At 43.4% G+C, this 12,071-nt stretch overlaps 1 protein-coding gene across 1 annotated transcript in view; it reads left to right on the forward strand.

The window, feature by feature from the left end:
* The first annotated feature begins 247 nt into the window (after positions 1-247).
* Positions 248-12,071, forward strand: part of rad51d (RAD51 paralog D) — a 15,720-nt gene continuing 3,896 nt past the window's right edge. Inside the window, exons 1-8 of the mRNA XM_028421688.1 lie at positions 248-643; positions 722-783; positions 5,091-5,209; positions 8,773-8,854; positions 9,010-9,144; positions 10,417-10,512; positions 10,631-10,727; positions 11,753-11,823. Coding sequence (XP_028277489.1) covers positions 562-643; positions 722-783; positions 5,091-5,209; positions 8,773-8,854; positions 9,010-9,144; positions 10,417-10,512; positions 10,631-10,727; positions 11,753-11,823 — 744 coding nt within the window. The 5' untranslated portion in view covers positions 248-561. The remainder of the gene's footprint in view (positions 644-721; positions 784-5,090; positions 5,210-8,772; positions 8,855-9,009; positions 9,145-10,416; positions 10,513-10,630; positions 10,728-11,752; positions 11,824-12,071) is intronic.

The raw sequence follows: 12,071 nt of genomic DNA on the forward strand, positions 1-12,071 counted from the left end.
CATTTTATTTAGGGCCATATATTATATAGGCTATAATTATTCATTCAGTCATGTTTGCACTTTTTTAACTAAATCAATTCGATTATTGACCACTTGACTCAAAAATATAACAAGTTAATGAAACGAATATAAACCTATGCAAAACGTGACGAATATTGTTGTCTTACTTTACGTTAAAAGACTTTTTTTGTAAAAGTGCACTACATTACCCGACAGGCTTTGCGGCTAAACTTTTCTACGGCAAGCAACAGGTGGGCACTTGTTGCTAATCATTTCTCAATGCTGTCGGGAGTAGAAGACGTAAACGCGTCAGTTTGTTCGATTTAAACTCTGTAGCTGGTTGAATATTAGAAAACATATTCTGAAAAAGATTGCCGCCTTCTTTTGACGTCTGAGAAGTTTGTTTAAAATGGCCGCAAAGCAAACAACAACTAGCCCTGTTAGCTAAAAACATCAGTAGCTAGCGGCATATTCAAAGCTAGTTTAGCTAGTTTGGTCACTTTCGTGGAAGCTTTCTTGATATAACTCCGTGTGGTAAATGTAAACTAACGATGCAAAACCATGGTGGTGTTAAAAGAGGGGATGTGTCCAGGACTGGATGAAGGTTTACTCCGTGACCTGCGAGCTGCTGATATTAAAACAGGTCAGTGTGAAGATGTGTGTTCAGCGTTAATGAGGAGAGGGGGAAACAAGCTAACACGGCTTCTTCTTGTTTCTACAGTGGAGGACCTGGTCTCATCCGACATAGAGAGGCTAGCTCAGCAATGTTCCGTGTCTTATAAGGTATTTATATCATGCATGAATTAAACATGTAAGCTCCTTCACTTCCCACCATGTATGCAAACACACTTGTTAGTATTCACTTTACCCCGCACACCACAAATCAACAACACGTATGAACAGAAGGAGCTCCAGCAAAAAGGGATGGAGAGCTTCTTTATCCCTGTAAGTAAATAGAATAGAATAAAAGATAAAACCATGTACGCAAATTAAAAAAACATCTTCATCACGTTGACAACACGTGTGCTGCAAACATTAGATGTGAACTCTTAATGCTAATTTACTCTGAGATATAAACGGGTTCGGGGAATGGATGGATGGAAACATCTAAGTTTCCAGTTTCAGAACAGTTGATGTGGTTCAGTCAAATCTGAGTAGGTTTCCTTCAGGAGCTCTTCACCATGGCAACAGATGCTGAGGGGGAAACAAAGGAAAAGGTCTGCTTACTTTTCCCCTGGAAACGCAGTGATACGGTGCATTAGAACAGTTATTTCTTTGTTTGCAGTAGTGAAGAGAGAGAGAGAGAGAGACGACGCAAGAACAGTTTAGTATTTAATCACTATTAAAAAAAACATGTAAAAAAATCAACTGCAATATTGACTCTGGGATTAGTTTTTTATGTACATGAAGCTGCTGCAGGTGAAAAGAAATAGGAAACTCTTCTAAATAACATCCTCTCATGTCTTATAGTGGGTGTATGGTTACAGGTATTTCATTATTGGTACAATAGCTAAACAATCTAAACGTCTTTTACAATCAAAATTGTCTCATTTTACAGAGACCCAGACCCAGAGAACTCTTTCTCGGGTTTAGCTTGCCTCCTGTATTGAAACAGTTAACCTGAAGTTTCCCTCATCTTAGACTGAAACATGGCCCCAGAGTGTGAGGAGGGATGCATGTATTCACTGACGGCAATGGAAATATTTCCAGGGACCCTTTAGAGGTCTGATGTGGACCTGGCAGGTCCTAATTAAGGGGCTGCACCCTTTGAAGGACAGGGTCTGTGGAGTCATGGCCTTTGTGATCTTGAAGGTCACCGGCAGTTGTTGTTAACAGCTGTTAAACGAAGAAGGTCTGGTCTGTGGAAGGACGTCCTGTTTATCATGGCATGCTGCAGCTGTTGCTTGGCAACCGGCGGTTCATTCTAATCATTTATATAGAGCGTCCTCTTCCAGCCGCCTGAGTTCGGTTTGTGGATTCTTGGGATGTGTTCGGCAGCAATGGATCCGTCATAGTTACTTTGATTTCTGGTCGCCAGATGATCATCCCACCATCCGACATAATGTTTTTGCTCTCTGCATCACATTTGCGTTGTCGACCTGATGAACGTGTTTTGGTTTTGTGTATTTTTGTGTATTTTTATGCAGTTTTCTTGACTTGCACTAACCTGTGTGTTAAAACAAGCTTATTTTTTTTCTCCCACTCCAACAAATTTCCACTTGGCACAAACACAGTGGAGTGGGCCAGCCGAACAATATCATGTTGATCTTAGACACTCGTTCTGCCCACATGCTGCATGATTTCCTCATTGTGTTCTCATTGTGTGTGTATGTGTTTTTATGCCATGTTTTTTTTTTAAAGTCAACCCTTAAACGAATCAGACCTCCCACTGGAGTTATTATACACCCATGGCAAAAAAAACAGGTCGTCTGGTTAACAAGCCTGGCAAATTAGTTTCACACTACAGGTTCAATTCAAGGTTGAGGATCACATTTGCTTTGTATATTTTACCACAATTTTCAGACTAACTAATTACAGCCGCACGTTCTATTGTTTTTTTTGTTGCTATAGCAGAAAAGCAGCATAAAAATGAGCTTCATGAGATACAGAATTTAAATTTAGTCATCAGGAAGCAAACACAAAATACAGTCTTCATACTCATTTATCATGAAGTCAAAGATTTTCCTTCTAGACCTGCACATTGGATCAGCATCTGTCAGGGCACATGACACAGCAGCACCGAAACAGCATTAAAATAACACAAATAATGTGATGACTTATATTTACTGGTGGCATACAGTCAGGGGAGGCAGGTGTGGATAAATAATGATGAAATTAATAATATCAGTCAGCTGATCTCTGCTATAAATTTCATTTCTGTTTGATTCCAATAGTCTGTACATCACCATGTAATGTTTGTAGTCACATCTGCATCCTGTTCTTCTTCTATGCAGAGACGACATGCGCTAATGCGCTACCTATGAAACTCTGTTGGGTTCATGTGTTTGTAAATGTGACTCCAACCACCGTCTACTGTGGTGAATTATGCTACCATCAGTCTATCCAGCGATGTTAAGCTAACATTAAACTGTTATCACACCAGGGTGCTGGTGCTGGGAAACATTACTGATTTCCCAAAGGATGTTATGCTCCCATTTATTAACTATTCATATTGCATGCTGTTAGAAGCAGCCTGGTATGTAGTGCTAGTTAGTTTGAAAGATTTACCAGTAAAACCAAATGCTGATCCTCTTGTGAGGACATGCAGCAGGTGTGTCAGGTGTGGTTTTCATCTTCAGGTCAGAACAACCAGGATTCCACCTTAAAGTCTGTTGAGTAGGCTTTAAATTTGGTTAAATTTTGGCTTTCAGTGTGTGTAACTGTGTTAACTGTGAGCTCTGTAGCATAGGTGCATAAATAATTCTGCACTCACACTCACTGGAGTTTCCTAAATGTTTATTTAACAGATGGATTCACAGATACTCGTTGTATAGCGATCCAAAACTCGAACATTCAAACCAGTTTCCAAAACATTCGACCTTCCGCACCACCTGAAATAAATATGAATGAACGATGATCTAATATTTAACATGCATCAGTTATATTTAACTATAATAAAGGTAGAACATTAAATTATCTTCCAAACTAAAGTGTGTGTTGCTGGTCGACTCGGACTTTAGCTGTGAAACTTTCTGTCTGAACGTCCATCTGAAGGTCAAACCGATCCAGCAGAAGCAGCAACAGCCAAAATAACCTTTATTTTTTTTAGGTGGAGGGGACTTCAAACATTTTTCTGCATGGGATCATTATGTTTTTCAAATATCCCCGTTTTTTTTTTCTTTCCTCCATCACTGCCTGCAGCAGGTTCAAGAGCATCCCAGTGGTGGAGCCAAAATTTTTCCGACCAGCTTGTTCAGCCTGCAGGCATCCCCTGAGCTAATAAGCAGCACCCCCGTGGTCCATCAGGCTCCTGCTGCTGCAGTGAGGAGGTCACCTGTGCCGACACGTTTATCTGGCTGAGGCAGCCTCCCACTGTTACATTAAAGCACAACTCTGATGTTTAAAAAAAGAAGAGGAAGAAAGAGCACACACCTATCTCATGAACCCAAACTGCGGCGCCAACATTCCTTCTAATTGAGACCCAACAGATTTGCTTAAATAAATTTCAGCTGTTGGGCATAAATTCTAGCAGGAAATCCTCTCTGCTCCGAAGTAATCAGAATGTAAATCCGCTAAACAACATTAGCAGCTCTTTCTAGAGAGCGCTGGGTTTGATGTTTTCTGTTTTCCTCCTTACATGTAGCACCATAAGGGTTTTTATTATATGCTATATCATGGAATATATGTCACCTGTACACCAGCATCTGAGCCAGCAATGGCATAGAAGATGATTTGCAGGCAATTAACCCTTACAATGTAAACAGATTTGAAGGTTTTTAGCTGACTTTCTGTATAGAAGCTGTAAACACAGGCAGATTCACAACTTTCCGTTGGCCCATGAATGCGTCATGCATCAAAACCGATCTATTCTGCAAGTCTTGGTTGGAAAAATAAACTATTAGGACTAAAAGATTCTGTAAAAACAAAAAAAATCGGTGCAGCTAGGAAGCCATAATCGGTTAATTGACAAAAATTGAGTGAGTATTTGGTCGATAGGCAGAATGTTTAATATGATTTGTACATGATACAACAACATTTAAATGTCGGTTCCATAAAAAATAGAAGCATAGCTATAAAACCAACATCCAGTCACACAAGTATCAAAACAAATCATGAAAACGAGCTGCTGAAACGGTTAAAAGGTGGGCGGGTGCATTGATTCTTATGTGAAAACACAACATTAAACACTGAGGACAGAGCGCCTTAATATTTGTGCCTATTTCTGAACATCCATCGCTCTGTAAGAAGGGTTAAAGCTGAGATAATCCTGCACATTCACAGCTAAATTTGTCTGTAAGATTATTGAATGATTACAGTGTAAAAAAACAAAACTGACCCAGTGTGGCTGCGCTGCCTGAGACAGTTGTGTGTCACAGCTGATCCACGCTGCAGTTGTTTGAGCCTCATGTGCTGTAATTACTGTGTTTCAGGCTCTGTTTGCCATCCGGCGAGTGCTGCTGGCCCAACACACAGCGTTTCCCGTGTCAGGTGCTGATCTGTACGAGGAACTGTTGAGCTCAACGGCCATCCTGTCCACTGGAAACCCCAGGTAAAGACAAGCACACCGCACACTGCTGCTGCACGTTTGAGCTCTGTGCCACGTCTCCACAATCACACCGAGCGGCTGAAACTTTAACGCACTAGGCCAAATATGAGCAGCTCAAAAAAAAAAAAAAATACAGCCGAGCGACGGAGTGTTTTCAAAATAGCCTGTGTGCCACAAACATTTTAGGACTTCTCTGCCCATCGTTCCATTTGGCTCGCAAACGGAGCCTAAAGTGGCCTCTGATATATCGGCTGCATCAACTCATCCTCCGCTGGCTCGACTGCTTTCCACTTAAAAAGGAAAAAAAAAAAACAAACACTGCCGACGAGCCCTTTCAAGCATTTTTGCAGTACATCAGAAAATCAAAATTTAATGACTTGAAAGAAAGCAGAAGCTCCCGCTGCGGCCGGCCTGGCATTGCGTTACAGCAGCACTGGCAATTAACCCACAGCGACCAATGTGAGGTTTGGACTCGAAAAAAGGGGAGATAATCTTCTGCAGCATGGACACAGATTCATCTGGACCAGTCTGTGAGATGGGCCAGCAGGGCATAATTCATAAGCCTGTACCTTTTCTACAGTCAGACTCAGTGTTTCAGCATAATTAATGACCACAGGTGTGTTTTCTCTCCCTCTCTCTCCTTCTCTCTGGCTCTCTTTAAGTGGTTTTCATAAATTAGTTAGAGCCTTGGATTAGTGATATGAAACTGAATCAGCCATGTGAAAAAGCCCGGTGTGATTTGTGTGTGTCTTGGCTGCGCCCTGCTGGTGAAAAGGTGAACTGATGGATGATGCAGGCTCACTATGAGCACTTGAAAACTGAACTAATGCAGCCTAGTGGTACATTGCTGCTGTAAATCCTGCAGTATGTTGTATTAAAGCTGTTCTGAGCTGTTAATGAGAGAAATAAATGGACAAAGTAGTAGAAAAATGTCTGTTCAATGGCAGAAGCGCTGCTACATGTGGGCAGTAAATATGGCCTCTCTGCTGACGTAGTGAAGGACTTCTGCCTTTCTAACATTGCTAATGCTAAGTTTGAAGTTAGCTTTCTTAGCTGATCAAAATCTTCTGCCAGTCTCTGAGTCAGAAAACATCAGTGTTACTTCTGTTTGTGAGAAAGAGAGACAGAATGAATGAATGAATGAATGAATGAATGAATGAATCTTTCCAACCTTAAGCACTATTAATTCTACCATAATAACACATACAGTTGAAGAGCAGATTATTAGCCCCCCTATTAAAGTCAGAAACACGTTTGTTAACATTTACAGAGCAGGAGACGATCTACAAGTTTATCAAGAGCTTCGAGTTTTTGAACTAGTGTGAGAGGTTTTATCAAAAAGTTCAAAGAGTGTCAAAGAGAGCAGGACTGTCAGAGACTGGAAGAGAAACACATGGAAGGTTCTGGAAAGAAAACTAGTGAGAGATGAGTCTGAAGAGCTGAGAACAGCTGCAGAGACACTAGTGAAGGATTGAACCAGGTCTGGACCTGAAGAGTCAGAGAAGTCACTAGAGTCCTGCACAGGAATGGACTGCCAGACTGCAGAGAAGACACCTCCAAACCAGACTGAGGTCTGCTAGAGACCACCTGGAGACAGAGCACACAGGCTGAGGTCTGCTAGAGACCACCTGGAGACAGAGCACACAGGCTGAGGTCTGCTAGAGACCACCTGGAGACAGAGCACACAGACTGAAGTCTGCTAGAGACCACCTGGAGACAGAGCACACAGGCTGAGGTCTGCTAGAGACCACCTGGAGACAGAGCACACAGACTGAGGTCTGCTAGAGACCACCTGGAGACAGAGCACACAGACTGAAGTCATTTGGTCAGATGCAGCTTGTGACGGCCGCAGGCCTTCAGTTATTTTGAGGGTTTAGTTTAGTTTGCACCCCTCTTTTGTTTTGTGTGGACCCTTCCTCTTACGTCGGCGTGATGGTGATGACCGCCCCGGTGCCCGCTGACTGGCTGGACCACAATTGACGGGAGGACCGGGAGAATTTAAAGAAGATGCCGGCGGTCTGTTGCTTGCCCGAGTGCCTACTAGACTAAACTAGAGCTCTGTGCTCACAGAGATTCATGTGGAGACAGAGAGGAGAGGCGTAGAACCCAAAGAACACGCTTCATACAGTCAAACACGGTGGTGGCAGTATGATGCTGTGAGGAAGATTCAGTCAGGATGAATGGAATCATAAAAACACCACTAAACATAGTTTTTTTCTTTGGTCTCTATGTACAGTGAATGAGAGACTTTGCTTGTCAGATGTCAAAATTATTAAAACGTTCCTTTCATAAAATAAACATGTCTTCATGTACCATGAGAAACCATTACTACACCTTTAAAGATGCCACTCAGACGCCTGCTTTACAGCCTAATGAAGCCTATGGTAGTGTAAATAATTACATTTATTATTAGTTAATGCAGCAGAATGAAACATGTGAGCACAGAAACTGAACTACACATCAGATTTTTCTGGGTTTTCATCCAAACTGGCCGTCGCCGTCTGGGTGTGATCAAGTGATAACATACAGCCTCAAATCAAGACGGACAACTCAAAGAATTTTTTTCTTTGAACGTCTCATAAAGAATTCAGCTATGAAGCCGAAACAGACGCAGTTATTACAGCTCCACATCCTCCTGAAGGGAGATGCTAACTTCTGTTTTTAAGACGATCTGCTAAAGAAACCCAAACTCTACGCCCTCTCCACTGCTTCTCTCCCCATCATCCACTCCTCTGAGCTCAGCCCAGGGGAGATTTTAACTGAAGGACGATCACTCCCATCCCTCCGAGTCCTCACACGGGTCACACTGTTGATGCTTCGTCCCTCCAGTTGGTGAACAGCACCAGCATATAATGCAGATGCCCTCCGCGGTGGCGGTGAGCAGCATTATCAGCCTGCAGCCTCACTGTGATGCTTAACCTTCAGGCCGGCGGACCTTGGCTATGTAAATGTAACTGCACGTCTGTCACATCCATCATCACAGATCGCTGCTCTGAACTTAAACGTGGATGAATCAAAGCGCTGCATCGCTGAATGGACCGAGGGATAAAGTGCTGAAATGTTAAGTATGTCGGGAAGAATCGCATGTTTCCCACTAGAGCCGGCAGTCCTTGAGAAATCGCTTCAATGCTGCTGTCAATGGAAGCACCTGCAGCACTCGGTGCTAGTGTGGGGGAAAAAAAAACATTTTCTGCAACCTACAGGCCGTCAAAGTTTAAAAAAAGATCTACTGTGTGTGTCTCTGGTTTTTAGAGAATCCATCTTAAATTGGAGGAAGTCGGTCACATCTTTTTTTTTTACTTAAACAAAAATCAAATTCTAGTTTAAATTTGATCCGAACGTCCCTACAGATGTCGTCTACACAGCGTTTCCACTCGCACACAGAATCCTTGCAGCTGGTGTCTGATAAGAATCAAACAGCAGCTGAAATCAGGAGCCGCTCCGTTTGTGTTTCTGCTCACTGCAGTTGTTGTTGTGTTGTCGTCGCCGTCTCCACGGCTGCACTCGGACTTAATAGTTTATTGCGTGGACGGCAGCTGTGAGTAATCGCTCCTTGTTTCTTGCAGCTTAGATAAACTGCTGGATTCGGGCTTGTATACTGGAGAGATAACAGAGCTGTCAGGAGGCCCGGGAAGTGGCAAATCTCAGGTGAACATTTCCTCCATTCCTCTCTGATCATTTCAGCCTCTTTTTAGAATTCCATTTTCTCCTGTAAGAAAAAGAAGCAGCTGAAATGACGCCGCTCCTTTACAGTCCAGACGTCCCTGCCAGCATTAACCGTCCCTCTGTCCTGTCCTGTTTAGGTGTGTTTTGGTGTCGCGGTGCACGTTTCCCACCAGCTGAAGCAGAGCGTGATATACATCGATACAACGGGAGGCCTGACCGCAGGCCGCCTGCTGCAGATGCTGAAGACTGAAACCAGCAGCACACAGGAGCAGGTGAGTCCACACAAACACAAACCTGCGATCAGTGCATCCTCTGGACAACGTCAGTGTGTTGTGTCACACGTTCAGTCAGTGTGGCCTCATGTGTCTCTGCAGTATTCAGTCTATGGACGCAGCACTGTCATGGCTACAAGGGGAGGGGACTTTGACAAGATAGAAAGAAACGGGTCATGTGACAGATATAAACCTGCACATCAGCCAAACACTGAATGGTTTTTGAATTATCATGAGTCATCAGTCAATCATTTATGAGTTTCTAGCTCCAATAAAGAATTTTAAGTTTCTACATTTTGTATTTTATTTAGAATGAAATAGTTTATTTGCCATCCCCGAGGGGAACAATAAAGTATCTGTCCGTCTGTCTGTCCATCTATCAATCTGTCTGTCCGCCTGTCCATCAATCTGTCTGTCCGTCTGTCTGTCCATCTATCAATCTGTCTGTCTGTCTGTCTGTCTGTCCATCTATCAATCTCTGTCCATCTATCAATCTCTGTCCATCTATCAATCTGTCTGTCCATCTGTCCATCTGTCTGTCCATCTATCAATCTGTCTGTCCGTCTGTCTGTCCATCAATCTGTCTGTCTGTCCATCTATCAATCTGTCTGTCCATCTGTCTGTCCATCTATCAATCTGTCTGTCCGTCTGTCTGTCCATCAATCTGTCTGTCTGTCCATCAATCTGTCTGTCTGTCCATCTATCAATCTGTCTGTCTATCAATCCGTCTGTCTGTCCATCTATCAATCTGTCTGTCTATCAATCCGTCTGTCTGTCCATCTATCAATCTGTCTGTCTATCAATCCATCTGTCTGTCCATCTATCTATCAATCTGTCTGTCCATCTGTCTGTCCATCTATCTATCAATCTGTCTGTCCGTCTGCCTGTCCATCCATCTGTCTGTCTGTCTGTCCATCTATCAATCTGTCTATCAATCTGTCTGTCTGTCTCTGATGCTTCTGTCTCTTCCCACATGATGCGTTCAAGGACCACTGCAAAGTTCAGCTTCTTTCTGATTTTACAGTTATAGTGTAATATACTGTGTGTAGTGTCCTTAAACCGAGGCCTTAGTCCTTACTGCAGTTCAAGTTCTCTGCCAGGTGTTGTTCCCTTCACTCGTCACTTCTGCCTCTTTATACTGTACAATTTCAAATTCTAATCACTTCCTGCTTGAGTCCAAGTGAACATTTGTATGAGAACTGAAGAGATTTTAATAACGTGTTCACAAGAAGGAGGTAGTTCTGTTTTAAAGAGAAGCTGTTGTCTCTGCAGACGGAGGCTCTTCAGAGGATCCACGTCTTCCGTCTGTTTGATGTCTTCTCTGTACTCGACTGTCTGTACAGCCTGCGCGGCGGCGTCCTCCAGCAGGTTCGTTCGCAGTATGTTTTTTTTGTTTGTTTGGTCTCCAGCTGTATCTGGGGAGCCTTTCTGAAAGAGCTGGATCAAATTTTCAGCAGCAATCTAATTTTGTCACATTTGGTATCAGGCGTCTGTCGGCGGCGGCGGCGGCTCTGTCAGGGCGGTGATCGTGGACTCTGTGTCAGCTGTTATCTCTCCTCTGCTGGGAGGCAAACAAACTGAAGGTGAGCTCTCTGTCTGCTGCTCTGTCATCACACCTGAGGCTGTGTTCACTCCCGCAGCCAGAAATCTGTGGGATGAGTCTCACCGCATGTTTAGAAGGCGGCTTAGTTTTGTTACTGGCACATTTAAAAATCTCTGGTATTTATAGAAGTTGACACATTGATCGAGCTGCGGGTCACACCTGAGCAGAACCAGCCTGACAATGAGCCCACAAAAAAAACTGTGATTTAAAGAGAACAGGCTCAGTCAGGATGTGTATGTATGTATGTGTTTACACCTTTTTATTGACCTGAAAGCTCGACTGTGTTTATTCACAGAAGAGGATGTACATTTATTTCTTTAAGAACCTTCAGAATTTCGTCAAAATGGCCACAAACATGCTCTTTCTTCATCTTGGGGAGAGTAGTGCAGCATAGTCGGCCCCAGTGTCGCCCTATTTCCAGGCGGCATCACCTTGACTCAGACCTCTCTGACCTCACTCAGTGTTATTTAGTCCTCTCCATGATTACAGTCTGCTGCAGAAATCTCCCAGAATCCACCTCAGAAACGGCAGACTGTCTCTTAATGTGTGCTGAGCTGGACTCTGAGGAGTCCGGGGCAGCTTGGTCTTTTGTAGTTGTCTGTGGATGGACACGTTCTCAGCTCTGTGCCAGTGCCAGGCTGTGTCATTAGATCATGTCATGGAGGAGACATCCTCCGAAATGAAGCACACTGGAAGAGCGAGCGCCCTTCACATCCTGCTGACTAACTACCAGAAACTCAAACCTCTGTATAATCACTCAAGGACTTTGTGGGTCTAACACGAGCTGTGGAGCTCATCTCCTTTTGTGTTTGCTCACAAACTTCTCACTCGTGCCTCTCAGCTAGCTTGCTTTGTTGTTGTATTTTAGCATAGTAGAAGGTTAGCTGATCCACTCTCAACCATAACAATATTAATGACTACGAGCTTGTAGCTGCCAGAAAAGTTGCACTGAAAGACATCCAGAAAGTATTCTGTCCATGAACTAACGCCTTCCTGTGCCTGCAGGCATGTCTTTGATGATACAAGTGGCGGGAGTTCTTAAGACAATGGCAAAAGACTTCAACGTGGCTGCTTTGGTAAGGACAAGTGAGTCCTTGATGTGTCCGCTGCTCTGAATTCATCCTGCATCTCTGCTGTCAATCACAAAGTCGCTTTGAGACCTGAAGTGAAAACTGAACTGAACTTCCTGTTTGTTCGACTTTTTTGACAGCTGTATGTGTGAAGCGGAAACAAGTTTAAGGGCTGTAATTGTGTCATTAAATCATATTTAAAAGCATTCAATGAGGGCAATTGGCCTTCACCTCAGATCAAGACGTTATTTGAA

This window comes from Parambassis ranga, chromosome 14 (genome assembly GCF_900634625.1).
Source record: "Parambassis ranga chromosome 14, fParRan2.1, whole genome shotgun sequence".
In the NCBI taxonomy this organism is placed as follows: Eukaryota; Metazoa; Chordata; class Actinopteri; family Ambassidae; genus Parambassis; species Parambassis ranga.